General features: G+C 47.1%; 1 protein-coding gene across 1 annotated transcript in view; it reads left to right on the top strand.

Moving 5' to 3' along the window:
- Positions 1 to 10,295: 10,295 nt before the first annotated feature.
- LOC122169926 (protein FAM168A-like) overlaps positions 10,296 to 17,805 on the top strand; it is a 66,417-nt gene continuing 58,907 nt past the window's right edge. Inside the window, exon 1 of the mRNA XM_042836446.1 lies at positions 10,296 to 10,379. Within this exon, the coding sequence (XP_042692380.1) occupies positions 10,310 to 10,379 (70 nt within the window). The 5' untranslated portion in view covers positions 10,296 to 10,309. The remainder of the gene's footprint in view (positions 10,380 to 17,805) is intronic.

The raw sequence follows: 17,805 nt of genomic DNA, 5'->3' as shown, positions 1-17,805 counted from the left end.
TGGGAGAGGCTGCTGGGAATCCAGCTATAGTGAGAAGCAATACGATTAACAGAATACACACACTAGAGGGGTAAAGAATTTCCCCCTGATGTCCCACCTCAATCTCCCCTCCCTCAACTTCAAACCATTTCCCCTCATCCTACAACGCTAAACGCTGCATTGAAATGTTGCGCCCACTTTCCGGGCCTGTGAAAACAAAGCTGTGAGTTTCATTAAAAGCTGATTGTAGATGAAAGCTTAAAAAAAAATAAAAATAAAAATAAAAAAATGTAGTGCTGTGCCAGGCTGTGTTTTCCATCCCTGGTAACATCCGTTTGGGAAAGGAGAGAGGAAAGCTGGGAGAAGGGAGATCTCCTGCGTAGGTGGAGTGCACCTGTTGGGTGATGGATGGGGATCATCAAGGCATGGATTGAATTGTTATGAAGAGTGATGGCGCAGAGGCTGCTGTGCACAGGGATGTGTCTGTCAGCATGAGAATCAACGTGTCAGAAATCGCTTGCAAATTAAGGAGCTTATTTTATCCCCTCCAAAAAAGAAAAAGAATCCATCAATAAGGGATATTTGTCCGTATGTGGGTTTGTGTAGGACCTGTGCAGAACGGACGCTCGGAGCCTCGCTGTGAGCAGCGTCCAGCTGAGGCCACGGGGAAGATTTGATTGATTGTTTTTTGATTATTTTGATATTATATATTAAATATTTGATATATATTTAATATAGTATGTATTAAATATTTGATATTTTGATTTTTGGTTATAAAAAGTGAATTTTGCTGAGTCAATTCCATTAGGAAATGAATCTCCTAGCGATAGGGATTAACACGAGGTCGTGGTCATCTGGATGGTTCCACGTGCGGGGGGAGAAACCCGTTTGAGGTGCGTGGAAATGTTGTCATTTGAACAGAAGTGTTTGCTGGGCTGCTTTGGGACGACAGCCAGCGAGTCAGCATTTCCTTTCTGACATTTTTTTACGAGACCGTAGAGAATTACGTGGTTATTTTTTCATGTCAGCATGCACTGGTAATTTAAGAAGAACGTAGTGGCTGCTTTGCTGCTTGTTCACGTGGTGCCATTCAGCCCCAACCCCGCTGTATCCCCCCAAAAAAAGCAGTCAGGCCACACTGAATTGGGATTTTCTCTTTTCAGCTGAGAGTGCTGATAGCAACCGCCAGCTGTGAGCTCCTTCAGACTTCACTGAATCTCTTCCAAACTCTTTATTTTGGGAAGGAAAATCCGGAAACCTGTGAGGAGCCTTCATTGTTGACTTGTCGTGGCCTTTCATCCCTTCCTTTGTGTGTGCTGGGAGCGTTCCCAGGAGCCTGAGGGGCTGTTTGGGTGAACGGGAGCACTGCAGGCTGAAAAACTCCCTGGGTTTTGCAATGATTGTGAAATGAAAATGTGAATTCTGCATATTGCACGTGTTGTAGAAGTGCGTTGTAGGCACACAGGGCTCGGTCTTCTATAGTGCCCACCCCCAACCCTGGTAACTCTCACGCTGAGCATTGAGCTTGTGTTTGAGTGCAGCTTTGTGAGCTTATGTAGCCTTCATTTAAAGCTTTCAAGATCACAACCATCTGCTGTAAAGTTCCCTTCTCTTAAGCTGGTTCTGTGCTCTTGCACCAGGTGCTTTGGCAGCGCCTCTCCATCCATGCATGGTTGGTAGGTTGGACTTGATGGACTTAGAAGTCTGTTTTAACCTTAATGACTGTGGTAGAGCAGTATCACAGAATCACAGAATTGTAGGGGTTGGAAGGGACCTCCAGAGATCATCAAGTCCAACCCCCTGCCAAAGCAGTTCCCTACACCAGGTCACACAGGTCAGCATCCAGGCAGGTCTTCAACATCTCCAGAGCAGGAGACTCCACCACCTCCCTGGGCAGCCTGTTCCAGTGCTCCGTCACCCTCAGTAGGCTTGCTTGGAGCTGCTGTAGAAACCTCTAGCCATAAGCAGGTCAGATATGACCGTTAGATATTCAGGTTTTTACTACAGCATTGATCCCCTTCTGCACGTCAGCCAAAGCCTTCTGTGGGCAAGGGGAGCTGGAAGTGATTAAATAAGCACTTAGCATTCAAAGAAACCAGTTTACATCGTGTTTCCAATTGGAATTCCCTGTGTGTCGATGGCTCCTAAGAAGAATTGGAAAACAACAGAGATGCTTCACATCTCTGGTCTTGAGGAAGGTTGGAACTGGATGGTCTTAAGGGTCCCTTCCAACCCAAACCATTCTATGATTCTGTGGTTCTTCTTCTCTTATTTTGGACCAGTTGACCCCTAGGCAATAAAACAGCTGCCTACGTTCTGCCAGTCAATGTTGTAAATACCAGATTTTCTTAACTTGAGCCCTTTTACATGAAAAGAACTCCCAATGGAGTTTTTTTTGCTTATTTTTCACATGGTACCACACTGGCAGACCATGCTGGCCAGGTGCTGCTGGTATTTCAATCTGGACCAGAAAAGAAAGGACTGGGGACACAGGAGAGGACCTTGGAGGGCATCAAGGAGCCGTTGTGGCTGGAAGTTGTAAATCACACAGTGGAAACCTGTTTGAGAGCTGACCCAGTAAAGCTGGGAGGGTTCTGTTTTGTGTATAATTCAGAGGCCCTCTCAGTTCTGATTTAATTCCAGGAGTATTGTATTTCTGGTGCGTCAACTTTGTCCTCCATTCAGACTCCAGTTTAGATCGTTATCCCGTCGCTGCGCGTGGGAAGATGTTTTCAGTATTCAGGATACAGCTGGGAAGTGGTTCTCCCTCACCGAGGAGAGTAATTGCAGAAATGGAAAGAAAGCAATTAGGGGCAGCGGTTGGAAATTTTGGAGCAAAACGTAAATTAAAACGTGTCTTTGAGGATAATGTGACCTGTTCTGGTATTGACTTTTTCTGGTTTTTTTTTTTTTGTTTGTTTTTTTTTTTGTGGGGTGGGCCTGAAGTTGGTTCATAGCGTTTCGTTTGGGCTTGTGGAAGAGAAAACACAACGTCGTAGGGTGGGATAAAACCAAGAGGTGTTTCTGCTGTGGTTCGGATGTGCTCAGCTCTACAAGTGGCAGCTTGTAGAGCTCTACAGCTCTACTCTGCCCAACCTGCTCGTTCTCAACCTAACCCCGACATGGTTTGTGCTTTCATCCCTTGGAGATGGGGGTCTGCATCTCCACGGATGCTCAGGTACTTGAGTCTTCTGCATTAAAACCAATACACATGTGGCAGCAAGGCTTCAGCTCTGGAGCTCTCTTGGTCTGCGTTACTGTGAGCTCATCGCCCACTGCTCTCCTCCGGGCTTCTCAGCTGCTGCAGAGAGAAGCTGTAGGGGTGATGGATTGCTTAATACTTAAAAAAGCTCGGGAGAGGGGAAGCTTGTTTTTATTAGTGCATAAATTGTATTTTATGAATATTATTTTTGTGGCTGGTTTGATGTCTGGCTCCTAAATTATACCTTCTCTTAGTGGGAGAGCAGTGGTTGGCTGAGCAAGGTCTGGAGCAGCTCGAGGAGCCTCGGATAAGAAAGATAACAGAGAATATTTTGCTTTTTATCACAGTGACAGGTTGAAAGTTATCACAGTGATTTAAGATAGATGTTTACAACCCAGGGAAAAACCAAAGTTTCAATAATTTCATGGTAGGTCAAATTCTGTGCTAAGTTAAGCAGAAACACTGGGTGCTGTTTAGTGCCTGTCACTAAACATCATCACGGCTGATGGGGTAAATCAATAAACTGTGGTGATCTGGTGGGTGAGGCATCTTGAAATTTTATGTTTTGTGGATGTGCTCTGGGATAAATGGAGATGGATGGAGAACTGGGAACAGCAGCCTGAGCCCCGCTGCCCCTCATGGCTTCTTATGTCCAGCCAGGTACCAGGGGAACTTCTTACCTGAGCTGGTAGGAAAGCTCTTTGGAAAGCAAATGGTATCTTTAATATCTCCTTAACATCTTAATGATAAACGCAGAAGGATCGAGGGCATCCTCAGCAGTTTGCTGGTGACACCGAGTTGAGTGATGCAGTTGATAGGACAGAAGGAAGGGACTCCATCCAGAGGGTCCTGGACACACTCAAAAAGTGGGCACATGAGAACCTAATGAGGTTCCACAAGGCCAAGTGCCCATCCAGGGCAGTGCCCAAGGCCACAGATTGGGCTGTGGGTACTGGACTATGGGAGGTGTCCCTGCCATGGAGGGGCTGGGGCTTTGAGGGCCCTTCCAACCCAAACCAGTCTGTGGTTCTGGGATTATATCACAGATTGAGAAGCTTACGACTGTGGAGGGAGATGGGGATGTGAGAAATACCATCTCTGGGGTGTTCTGGAACCATGGGGAAGTGGCACTGTTAGTGGGCATGGTGGGGTGGGCTTGGGTTGGTCTTGGGGATCTGAAAGCTCTTTCCCAACCTTGGTGATTCTGTGATTCCACGATCTGTGGGTCCCCCTGTCCCATACTGCAGCACCCTCCCCATGCTTTCCTATAATGACCAACCCAAATCTCCTAAGCCATCGATTGTGCAGAGGTAGAATCAGAGAGATTTCCACCTGTGTACCCTGGGATGTCTTCTTAGCAAAACGCAACGAACTCGGGTTGTTCAGATAAAAGCATTGAGATTCCTCTGGTGAAGCACCAGAGGAAGATGTGGCTCAGTTGGAGGGCAGGATGGGAGCACTGCGTGCAGCAGCACAGCAGGGTTTGCTTCAAAAGGAAAAGTCAGCAAGGTCTCAAGTCGAAGGAATTAATGGGAATATATCAGTGAATGCCTTTGAGAACTACTGGGAGTTGGTGTTGGACAAGTTAGATACCTTTAAAAATGCTTTTATTTATTGGTTACCCGCTGGGGAAGCCCATCTATCTCGTAGATGTAAAGCAAAGAATTTGTAATGCTGGTTCATCTGCATGCAGACGTTTCGCTCTCTGAATACCAATTAATATAGCATCACTTTGTGTTAGAATCATTTTTTTATTCTAATTGCTGAAGTTTTGTTGTGGGGAACTGGTTTCACATTTGAAGGCCAAAGGGTGTTTGTAGAGGCTCTGGCCCAGGACTTGGGTTCCTTTTATTGTATTTTTTTATCCTATTTAGTGTAATGGAATGATGAAGTTGTTCAGTTCCTCTGGCTTTTAGGTCCATCATAAACTTCAGCAATGGGAACATGAAGATTTTTCATTCCTCAGCTCTTATTTTTGGGTCAGCATGAGGTTGGTAATGTCGAGCTGCTTTGTGCTTACAAATGAGCCATTAGATTTTTCGTGTCATGAACACACAGGCACGTTCCTGTTTTGTGTTCTACAAAATGCAGTTCTTGCAAGTGGGAAAGCCCCAGATCAGCTGATTAACTAACAAATCTGAAGTTGTCCCATTTGGAAACACATTGGAATAACCTTTTCTCTGGATGGAAGAAAAGAGAAACACAGAATCACCAAGGTTGGAAGAGACCTCCAAGACCATCCAGTCCAACTGTCCACCCATCACCAATAGCTCTCACTAAACCACGTCCCTCAACATCTAAATGTTCCTTGAACTCCTCCAGGGTCAGTGACTCAAGGTCAAAGAATGGCTGAGGTGGAGTTAAAGAGAGAAAAGCAGACACTGGGTTGCACAACCAAAACTTAGGGTTAATAATTCATGGTTAAATGAAATGCTGAACTTCTTCTGTAGCCTGGCCTTCCTTCGGTTCACCTGTCTAAATCAATTAATTTTTTTAAATTATGTTTTATTCTGTTAATAAAGGATGAAGCCAAACAGTGTCAGTTTTAACCAGATTCTTCTCTAAGACCTGTGACAGGTTAAATATTATTCTCTACTTGAGATGTGTTCATTCTACTATGACCAGAGAAGTCTACTTTGCCCAAAGCTGTGGGTTCCCCAACCCTGGAGGTGCCCAAGGCCACGGATGGAGGTTTAAGGGCCCTTCCAACACAGCCATGTTGTGATTCTATCTAATTTTTTGTTGTGTAGGTAGGAAGCGCCAGTTGTGCAAACAGTGTTGTGTGGAAAGCTGAGCTCACATGCATTTTCCCTTCAAAACGTGGATAGGAAGTTAATTGAATTACTTCTTGGCAGATCCCAAGTGAGGGTCAGACTTCAAATGGCTTAACTGAAAAACTGTCAGAAAATTATTGGAGTGAGAACGCAGCGTAAGGGCAGGAGAGCTTTTTGTGTTCAAGGAGGTTTGGGCTGAATACGATTAGCTTGTATGAAACGAATTTTAAACACTGATGTGCAGATGAAGAAGGAAATATCTCTTCTGGGCTTGTCTTTGTTCGCAGCCTCTGATGTTTGGTTCCATGCTGGCTGGCGAGAACTAAATAATTTTTGACGTGTGCATGGCGAAAATGCCGCTCTATTTCAAAAGAAAGACAGTAGAGCAAAAAGCACTTGTGTTCTGATTGCAAAAAAGGCTACAGAAAAGGCTGGAGAAGACCTCTCAGATCCCCATGTCCAACCCCAGCCCACCCCCATCGTGCCCACTGTGGCACATCGCAGCCAAAATGCTGTGGAAGGCTGAAAAGTGCAACGCAAGGGCTGACACGGAGCGAGACGGAGCCGTGTGCCTCCTCCACAATAGCTCACCTTCACGTTGTTTACTCTTTTCATTGCTGTTGTGCCTAAATTTATGATTCAATCTACAAGTCAATTTCCCAAGAACATGAAAGATGCGCCTGTCGCAGTCAGCCTCCCTCTTTTAAGAATCCTGTAAAATATGTTTATTTCTAAGCGACGCTACGTTTGTAAAGTCTTCTTCACTTAGTCTGCAGAAAACGTGAAAAATAACTTCATCACCTTCCTGAAGCTCGCACGCTGGATTTGTGCTTTCCTTTTGGAAGGTCTCCCATCTCTCTTTTCCTCTGCTTCCAAGAAGGTGGTGGGGAGAAGAGGAGGCTCAGGGGAGACCTCTTAGCACTCTACAACTTCCTGAAGGGAGGTTGTGGTGCAAAAGGGTCTGGCCTCTTCTCCCAGGCAAACAGTAGGACCAGAGGAAACGGCCAGAAGTTGCACCAGAGGAGGTTTAGGTTGGATATTAGGAGAAACTTTTTCTCTCAGAGGGTGGTCAGGCACTGGAATGGCTGCACAGGGACGTGGTGGAGTCGCCGTCCCTGGCGGCGTTCAAGAGGAGCCTGGATGAGGAGCTGAGAGATGTGGTTTAGTGCTTGTGGTACTGATAGGAATGGGAGGGGGGTTGGACTGGATGATCTTGCAGGTCGTTTCCAACCTTGTGATCCTGTGATTCTGTGATTCTGTCACCATCCCCAGAGGTGTTCCAGAGCCGTGGAGATGTGGCACTGAGAGACGCGGTCGGTAGAGTTGAGTTGGGATTGGGCTTGGGGATCTTGGAGGTCTTCTCCAACCTCAGTGATTCGATGATGTTTTGTTTGTCAGGCGTGGGCAATGCCTTCAGGTCTGTGTGTTGGGGTGGGAGATGCTACTTCACCAATGTACGCATAGAAATATCTGCGTTAACATTTATGTGTAAAATTGCCATCAGTGTTGGAGGACTCAAAACTTTGATTGCTTTGGGAGGCAATGAAGGCGGTCCCAGACAGAGCTTTTCCAAAGGCACAAAGCAAACCAACATCAGGAAACCAGCGGTGCGTAGGAAGGATAAAATAGAAGGAAATGTCACCAGGTTACAGCCAGAAAGCATCCCAAGACTGTTTGCTCACAGCCCATTCCCATGGCATTGCAGCTGGGGTCACTCCTTCAGCTCTCAGCAGCTTCCAGGCAGTGGAGCATCGCCGCTGTGGGGATTGGGGAGCTGTGGGAGCTCCATGCAGCACAGCCATACTTGCAGTCGTCTGTTCATGATTCATTTCTGTTAGTCTTTTTGTTGTGCCCTCCTGGCCGTGAGCAAGTGCTGCAAGTCATCGTGGTGAGGGAGGTTTAATTTTGCTAATCCTTTTTTATCCCCATTTCAGTGTTGCTTTTCGAATGCCGCAACGCAGCGCCCGTAATGAATTTAAAATGGGGTTTTGAATGGTATTGTCTTGCAGAACGTATTGGAAGCTCATCTGAATGTGCTTTAAGATGCTAAAAAGAAAGAAAATCATCCGTCTGAAATGCATTGACTCTTCCATGCGGGCTGGAGGTAATGCCACGCATACCAAGTGGGGAGGAAGCACCTCTTCCTCACCGGGCTCTCAACCCCCATCGTGTGATTATAATCTGTCTTGGCTAAGAGGCATTTTCTTTTGTCCTTCTCAAGCAGTGTGTTCTTTGCCTTTTGGCACAGCACCCAGTGCTGCCAGACATAGCAGTGGTGTTCACCGAATCGTTCTTTATCTACAGGAGGAGCAAGAGGGGATGTGGAGAGGTGAGGGGAAGCTGAGCCCTGCTGATCTCATGCCCGTACTGGATTTTTCTGCCTCATTTCTCATCCACTAGCTCTCTTCCTTTTCCTCTCAGGTCCTGCTTGTTGCATTTCTGACTTAAGGCATCACATGTATGTGGGAACTGTTAGGTTATGTGCTTTGCTGCTGCTGTGATTCAGAGCACTGTTGCAGTAGGGAGGCAGCTCCCACCAACCGTGTTGTTATTTCCCATGCACGGAGCAGTTCTGATGCGCGTGGACCACATTTCTTTCAGCAGCTCCACTCTCATTGCCCACCCAGTGTCCTCCAAACTCTCATGGGACACAGTGGTCGAAACCAGTGCTGGTCCAGTGGGCTCCTTCAAACCATGCACCATAGGACATTCAGTCCGGAAGACCAAAACCCAAACCAAATCTCCTTGCAACAGGAGCCCTCAAAGCACAGTGCATTGCTGTAGGAGCCTCAACGTGAATTCTGTAATCTCCTGATTGCCTCTGATTGCACCCAGGTTTGGGAGTGCTGCTTCTTATCAGAATGGCTTATGGCCATTTTTTCTTGCCTTATTCCCACCACTGATGTGACACCTCCACTGCAGGGGCACGGTGGATGTGAACTGGAAGAAACAAGTCATTGAAGGAGGCGTGAGCAAGGCATCTGGGGAAAAAGGGGGTGTTTTTGGCTACGGCGGATGCAGCTCTTTATACATTGAACTGTGGTGGCCCTCCTCAGCCTCAGCTCACAGCCTTTGCCCTCCAGACCCCTCCCCATCTCTGTAGCCTTCCTTTGGACACTCTCTGATAGTCCTGACATTGTGGTACCCAGCGCGCAGTGCATGGGAGCTCCGTGCTGACATCCCATGGCCAACACCACGGCCGTCCCATGGAGCCTTGTGCTCCTCCATAAATCCCTCCAGTGCCAGTTGCTGCAACGTGTCTTATGGCTGTCGTTGCCTTTGCTTTGACTATTGCTCTTTGTCTGCTAACTTGCGGGTGGAGGGGCGGCTAATTAATTAAGCAGTAATTGTTGTCAAGTCAGTTGTTCCTAGCATTTAACATTTGACTTGTTTACCATCCTGAGGTGCAGTGGAAGGAGTTAATGATCTAACAAATTGCGCATCCATCACGAGAGACTTGCTTGGAAAGGACAACTGTATTTATGAGCTGTAAAATAATACGTTTTAAAACCTCACACTTTGGAGAAGGATCGCTGGGGTTCGCCTTTGGAACTGTCACTAGCTAGCTGCAGAGACAAATGTGTCGCCTAATAAAGCTTAATGACTGATTTTCCTATTAATCAGAATTGAGAATGTGCTTCATTAAGATAATTAACTGAGCAGTTGCTTAACTGACAACTGATAGACACAAATTCCCTCGTTGCTTGTTTTCCTCTAAATAAAACTCAACAGAAGACAGCGGGCGCTGCTGTTGGAGATTGGCCATCATGCCCACCTTGCCGTGTCCATCACCACCCCAAACAGCCACTGCACGCCCTGGGCAGCCCCACAAATGCTTGTGCAGCACCAGGGCTTAGGCATGAGGTTGCTGGCGTCAGATTGAGTTGCTCTCCATTTCACTGGGTCTTTGTTGGAAGGTCGGTTCTCCATTCTCGTTGCCTGCGTTACCCAGTGAGCATTGACTCTGCTGAAGGGCTGAATTCCTCTGCCCAATTTCTGGCTTTTCCTCGTTGATCACTGCACGGTAGATGCTGGGTCGTGAATCCTGAGGCCCGTGAAGGTAGGGAATATGTGAAATTAATCTGTTCCAGGTGTATTTATAGGCAGTCTGTGCAATGGTGAAGAAGTTGGAGGATATAATGGAGAGATCCAGAACTTGAACGATGGAATGCGCTACCTGGTTGTAACATCAAGCTGTAAATCCTTTTTTTTTTTTCCTCAGCTCGCAGTGTCCTGAATTACAGTGCAATAATCCTAGCAAACAGCACCGCTGTGACCTCAGAACGGGAGCGCAGTGCAGGCAGCTGTCTCACCTCTGCTTTCTTTTTGTCTGCAGAGTTCCTGATCTTCCACCATGAACCCGGTTTACAGCCCCGTTCAGCCTGGGGCTCCCTATGGAAACCCGAAGAACATGGCATACACAGGTAGGTCCATGCACGTCCCTGTTGGGTGGAGGGAGCAGGCCATCGTTAACGAGTGGCGATTCCCTTAATTAAGTGGTTCACATCGGGGACTCAGCAGTGAGGTTAATGAGAGGGAATTGGACCCGAATGCCACCCGTGGTGGAGCCAGTTGTTTGGGGAGCACGCTGTCGTTATGACTGGTTGTTTTTGTTTTCAAGTTACGCTTTGCTTGAGTTGATCCTACGTCGAACATCGAGGCCCATGTCTGTTTGAAGCCCGTGTTTGAACCCAGTTTTCTAAAAGTGTCATCTTTAATGCTTGAAAAAGGCATTGGGTGATGCTGGCTGTAATTAATGTGACTGGCAGGGAGCTGATGTGTAGTGATAGAGAAAGAACTGAGCTCAGACAGGGGCTGTGCTTTGGAAAAAAACCTCAATGTGAGTGTCTGTGTTCTTCCCTGGGCGTTGTTTCCCCAGCATGTATTCTGATGGTGTAACCCTTCCTGCCACCCGCCTGGGAACGCACTTCCTTCTAACATTTTCTTGAGTGTCATTAGCTGTTAATTAGCGGTCATGCTTTGTGTTCACTTTACCAGCTGCATGAGTTGACTTTAAGCCTCACACGTGAGGCTGCGTTGGTGGAGAGAAGTGGTCAGCAGGCATGGAAATGAGCATCCAATGCTCTCAGCTGTTTCATCTGCGCGGCGTTTCTTTGGCTCTGCTCCTTCTCTCTGGCAGCAGATCAGTCCTGCTGTGTTTGCTGAGGAGTCCTGGCTGATAACTCCAGTATGGAGAGTTCCTCAAAGAGGTTTTGCCCTATTTTGATCCACCATTTCTCTTTTCCCCAGTCAAATTTATGCATGCTGCTTAGTTGGAGATACTTCACGCAGGGAAACTTTGGTCTTCCAGTCAAAGCGTGAGAGGCTTTGGGAAAAATTCTCTGTGAATAATCAGAAATATCACATAGAGAGAGGACTGCAGACTCCAGCAGTGCTCGGGTGGGAGAAGGAGTTCCAAAGTGCACTGGAGAGAGCAGCAATTTTGTGCTTTGCAGTGTGTGGATGGGTTTGACAAGAGTCTGCTTCTCTCCCGCTTTACTTTCTTTGCATGTCCTCGAAACTCCACATTAAATACTTATTGAATGTGAATTTTCTCTGTCTGCTTCTGAACAGCCGTGGATGTTAGGTTGGAGATGAGGAGGAAGTTTTGGAGGCAGAGGGTGGTGAGGCACTGGCACAGGTTGCCCAAGGAGGCTGTGGATGCCCCATCCCTGCAGGCATTCAAGGCCAGGCTGGATGTGGCTCTGGGCAGCCTGGGCTGCTGGTTGGCGACCTGCACACAGCAGGGCTTGGAGCTGGATGAGCGCTGTGCTCCTTTGCAACCCAGGCCATTCTGTGTTTTAGAAGCTGAAGATTATGTTGTGCATTCAGATGTTTAAAGCCGTTGTCCTCCTTGCTCATGGCAGCTCCGGTAGGCGTCCTGGTGGGGCTGGTTTCATCCCAGACTTCAGCCATTCATCTTCCAGAGTTCGTGATGTGAAGCATGACCTAAGGCAGAAAGGTTGGAAGAGATGGGACTCAAGGAAATGTCATAAGGTCCTTGGATATATCAGTGGGAACTCAAAAATAGGAAGATTCAAGTGGCTGCGTGGATACAGGACAACAAAGCAGTAACTGGGTCGTGTTGATGCTTGGTTGGTTTCTTAGTTTAAATGAAGAGCTGTTTCTTTGCTAGGCAAGTAGTATTCCAGAATGTCCTTAAAATATGAATTTGGTGGGAAAACTGAAGTTACATTTCAGCAAAAGGGAAAAAAATTAACATTCATTCCTTTACATATCAAAGACAGGCAATGCTCGAGGGCAGTTTCAGCAATTATTAACAGAAAGCTGACATAGCTCTTGCTTTAGAAATGCCAGATTCTGTCTATCTAATGCTGATTTCTACCCTTGGATTTCATTTGCAATGCATTGCTCAGCTATTGATCGATTTATTACGTAGCCACAGGCTGTTCTGGAGGATATTTAAATGCATATTGACAGAGAAAATGGACTTCTCACAGGAGAAGCATGAAGTTAAGGAGTTGGGAGGTGTTTCTTTCTCAGATTGTTTTGAAATGGCGTGGAAGGGACGTTGCCTATTGGAATTTGTGCAGAGCCCTTCCATGGCCCCAGGAGCTCATTGCAGCTTTGGAGTTTGTGATTGCTTTGGTTTAAATGGCTTGAATGGTAAATAGTGCATAAACCAAGGTTTGAAAGTAGAAGTGCTCACTGAAGTGGTCAGAAGTGTTAAATTAACACAAGAAATGGGCAGAATATTATTGGCTGTGTGCTCCAGCAGGTCCAGCTCCAGTAATCACCGCCCGTTTGAAAATCTGACTGATTTTAGAACATCTGCAGCAGCGTTTGAATATTAAAATAGCATGTAATTAATTTGGATCTTAGTGTAAAGTGCTGTTTTAATTGATCTTAACTTTAAAAAGTACACTTAAGGACTCTCGTTTGCTATTTTATTATTTGTGGAATGTGTTTTCCTGTCCCAGGTGTAAGCTGTTCAAATGCCTGGTTCTCCGTGGATGCGTTATCCTTTGTCTTTCTGTTTACAGCACTTCTGCCTGTGGTTAACTCTGAGTATTTTGCAAAAGGATGTGAGCAAGTCCTTAAAATACACATCAGCCAGCAGACGCCTCTAACTTCAGCAAGAGCGTGTGCCCCAGAGATGGGTAACTTTGTTCTTTCTGTAGTTGGGTCAACTTTTTCAGCCTGTCTTTGGTCCACCAGGTTGTGTGTCCTGAGTGCTTGACAGCCTTGGGTCAACTTTTGGGCAGTTATTTGCCTTCAGTGCTCGCCATCCTTGGGTCAACTTTTGGGCAGGTTACTTGCCTTCAGTGCTTGCCAGCCTTGGGTCAACTTTTAGGCAGGTTACTTGCCTTCAGTGCTCACCAACCTTGGGTCAACTTTTGGGCAGGTTATTTGCCTTCAGTGCTCGCCAACCTTGGGTCAACTTTTGGGCAGGTTACTTGCCTTCAGTGCTCACCAACCTTGGGTCAACTTTTGGGCAGGTTATTTGCCTTCAGTGCTCACCAAACTTGGGTCAATTTTTGGCCAGGTTATTTGCCTTCAGTGCTTGCCAACCTTGGGTCAACTTTTGGGCAGTTATTTGCCTTCAGTGCTCGCCAGCCTTGAGTCAACTTTTGGGCAGGCTGTGCGTCCTCAGTGCTCACCAGTCCTATGGCAAATGGATGAGCTCACTGGAGGGGAATCAGGGATGAAGAATCAGTCTTTTCTGGAGCCTCAAGCGTGAAACCATAAAAGCATTGTAGCTTACACCATGATCATTTTCCCTATCAGAGCCTGATTAATATGCTGATAAGATGCCGTGCTTCATGAACCTTCGTTAGGCTGCCCCGTGTTCATTGCAGCTATTGCTAAAATAAAAGCTGATAATAAAGTCCACGAGCTCAGAGATGTGAAGCTGGTGAGTAAATCTCTGCGGGTTTGTGTTGCGTGGCTGCAGTGCACGATGCTCTCCTGCTGCCAGGACCTGCCAGGGCTGTTCTCCTGCATGTGTGGCACATCGTGGAGATTCTGCCTATGGACATCAGTGGAGTTTTTTGGACAAAGAGCCCTCTTCAGGCTCCATGTGCCACTGAGCTGTCTTTCTGCTTTTTTATTCCACAATGACTGCTGGAAATTGGAAAAATAAGAGGAATTTTGGAAGTTATTTGAAGAGTTACTTGAAATTTTATTTAAAATGAACAGGGCAATCTCAGTTTTTCTACTTTCTCAGCCTTTCCATTCAAAAAATCACTAAACAGTGTGGGTATATTCTGTCCTGCTCCACACATTACTACCTGGACTCTTCCATAGAGTTATCAGTCAGCCCTCTGCCTGCTCTCAGACCAAAATCCATGATGCAATCCCAAACTCCTTGCTGTACTGCTGCATTAGGATGTGCTGCTCGCACACCTTGGCCTGTGGTCCCTCCTCGTCACTCTGGTTCCACGTTTTTCTGCCCAGTTTGAGGTGCAGTGTGGAGATGTGATCCCCTGTGCTGCTTTCATGGCAATGGCAAGGAAAGAGCATCTCTCCTAGGTTTGTTCTTATGAGATGTGTGCATTATGTTTTAGAAGCCCTTCTTCCTCCCTTGTGTTGAAAGGCACATTGCTGGTTGATTCCTATGGAGATGCTTAGAGCTGTGTTTGGTCATGAGTCCCATCCCTGGGATTTACGTCAGAATTATTTACTATAGTCTTCCAAAACCCAAACCTTCATTTTAAAGAGGTTATGTCTGGACAAATGTACTTGTCTGCTTCTTGAGTGGGAAGGGAGAGGCAAACCTGTGTTTGGAAGTGAGTACACATGGAGCATGGTATCTCTGTAGACTCAACACTCCCACTCCAAAACATGGGTTCCTTGCCTGCTGCTGGCCATGTCTTCTGAAGTTCTTGGCTCTCAGTGAATCCTTGCAGCACATGTTGATCATGCAGTGTCCTCGAGCCCTCCAGGTTGGGGATGCTTGGCCACTTGGGGAGCAACGTTGGACACTGCTCTTCCCAACTCTTCCCAGTCACTCCAGGAAGAGTTGGGGATGTGTGGCAATGGCAGAAAGTGAGAGCCTCAGGACGGAGGCTCCCAACTCACCCAGGGTGGGGGAAGGCAGACACATCTTCTGTTTCTTTCAGGAGCCTACAGGGAAGTCAGGGAGTGCAAATGTGAGCGCACAGAATCGTATCATATCGTATCCCGAATCATAGGATATCAGGAGTTGGAAGGGGTCCGTAAGGATCCTGGGGTGCAACACACTGGGAAGGTTTGGTGGGGTGGCTGTGCTCAGATGGCCCGATCTTCTGGTTTTCATGATTAAAAATGTGCATCTGAGAGTTCTGAATGATGGAATCATAGAACCAAATGCATTCGTCCTGCAGGTAATTCATTAGCTACAGGCAGCCCCAGCGGTTCCACAGTTTTCCTGGATGATAAATGCAGGTATTTCATGCAGACTTTTTGTGTAAGGGACAAGGCATGAGCATGCAGTTGGGTAGAATGAAAATGCAAGATTAAAGGGCTGTCATAGAATCACAGAATGGCCAGGATTGGAAGGGAGCTCAAGGATCCTGAAGCTCCAACCCCCCACCAATGCAGGGCCACCAACCTCCCCATCTCACAGCAGCCCAGGCTGCCCAGGGCCCCATCCAACCTGGCCTTGAACACCTCCAGGGATGGACGGGGCATCACAGCCTCTCTGGGCAGCTGTTCCAGCACCTCACCTCTCTCCTAATAAAGAACTTCCCCCTGATATCCAATCTAAATCTTCCCTCCTTCGACTTCAAACCATTTCTTCCTATAAGGTAGCCCTTATTGTCTTGAGAAAATGGTGTTTTTTTCATCATTTTGTGTCCATACTTGTCTCTGCAGCAAAGTCAGTATAAATGACCCGAGAGCGATGCTGTTTTCCTCCATAAGGGTTGGGTTGGGTTGAGGGGACCTTAAAGCCTGCTTCCATCCTCTTGCTGAAGGTTTTATCCTGCTCAGTGTCGTTTATGTTGGACGTTGGCTGCACAGAGCAGAGCTGATTTGCATGCTCTGCATTGCTCTTCGCTTAATTTATTGGTATACTGAAAGCCAGTAGCCTCACAGTTTGTCCAAGTGGAAGGATGTGCTGAGGGGATTTCTGCAGTCGGCCTTCAATGATCTTCATGGGACAGAGATAATTCTAGGCTTAATTTCAACCTTTCTTATTAACATAAAATTAAAACGTTCCTGTGTTCTTCCCGGCGAAGGCAATGCCTGTGACAACAGATTGGTTCTTTGGCCAAGAAAACCAGCTCCTGACAAAACTACTGAGTGAAGAAGGTGAAGTCGACCTTATCTTCCCTTCTGGCATAAGTCAGAAGGTTTTTGGGGAGCGCTGAGGAAGATGAGGCCGCTGATGTTCCGCACGCGCGCCCTCGTCTTCCATTCTCCAGGAAATGCCATCTGTGGGTTTAACAAGGTGATGCACGGCTTACTGGTTCTGTGAAACAGGAATTTTGAAGGGTGTTGGATTGATTTCAGAGTGATTAAAAATGGACGAAGTGAGTGCAGTGAATATTTTTCCTCTGGCGTTTCTTCGTGTTTATTAATCGGTGTGCGTGGAGCAGGCAGGGAAGTGGTGCTCGGCTGGGAGAGGAATCAGATCTGACTCGTGTGGGCTCTTGTTATTTTAAGCGCAAATGAGTTGTTTCTGTGCAGTAAACCGAGCGACATGCTGCATTTCTCAGTGCTGGAAGCTGATTGAGTTTCAGCTCTGCTTTGCTGCTCACGTCGTCCAATTCGTGGCAGCAACTTGTGGAGCTCTTCCTCCAAAAACATTGGAGGAAGTGAGGTACAAGTTTCCCCATCCTGGAGAGCGAGGAGAAGGGGGGCTGTTGGTTGGGTTTGGGTCGTTTAGACCCAGCATCCTTAGATGTTGTGCTGAGGGACATGAATTAGAGATAATTATTGGTGATAGATGGACAGTTGGACCGGATGGTATCGTAGGTCTTTGCCAGCCTTGGTGATTCTGTGATTCTGTGGTTTATGAGCATTCATGATGGCTGTGTGCCGTGTTTGGATATGCTGGCCGTGGTCCTGCTGCAGATGGGCGATGTGATGGAGCATTGGAATGTAGCACCCCACACCTCTGAGTGTAGCAGGACAAAAGGCTTCTTCCTTTCCTTTCAGTGCTGGAAGTGGAGAGTTGAGCTGTCTCATTGCCAGGGGTGGATTTGAGCCCCTTTTAAAAAACAGGATATGGCAATCACAGCGCTCCAGCTAACACCAGCCCTCCAGGAGCTCCCCAGCAACTTCATAGAAGGGCAGAATGGTTTGGGTTGGAAGGGACCTTGAAGCTCACCCACTGCCAACCCCCTGCTGCAGGCAGGGACACCTCCCATAGCCCAGGTTGCTCACAGCCCCATCCAGCCTGGCCTGCAGTGCTTCCAGGGACGGGGCATCCACAGCCTGGCTGGGCAACCTGGCCCAGTATCTCACCACCCTCACAGGAAAGGATTTCTTCCCAATCTCTGCTCTCAATCTACCCTCTTGAAGCTTAAAGCCATTTCCCCTCATCCTGTCACTACCTGCCCATATCAAAAGTCCCTCCCCAGCTTTCCTGGCAGCCCCTCCAGGTCCTGGAAGGTCGCTATAATGTCGCATTGTCTTCTCCAGGCTGAAGACCCCCAGCTCTCTCAGCTTGTTCCCATAGGGGAGGTGCTTCAGCCCTCTGATCATCCCCATGATCTCTGATCCTCCAACAGCTCCACGTCCTTCTGGTGCTGAGGGCCCCAGCTACTTGCTGGAACAGCTTTTACCCCTCACCTTATATTGGGACTCTGCATAAGCATTTGTGTGCTTTTGAGTTTCCCCCATTGTAAAAAAAAAAAACAAACAACAAAACAGAACAGTCCCAGATCCTAAAAGCAAGCAAAA

The sequence above is a fragment of the Centrocercus urophasianus genome, unplaced genomic scaffold (assembly GCF_019232065.1).
Source record: "Centrocercus urophasianus isolate 14NV4802_14NV808 unplaced genomic scaffold, USGS_Curo_1.0 seq_600, whole genome shotgun sequence".
NCBI classification, from domain to species: Eukaryota; Metazoa; Chordata; class Aves; order Galliformes; family Phasianidae; genus Centrocercus; species Centrocercus urophasianus.
The sequence above is the reverse complement of the archived record's forward strand: the minus strand, read 5'-3'. Positions and strand labels throughout refer to the sequence as shown.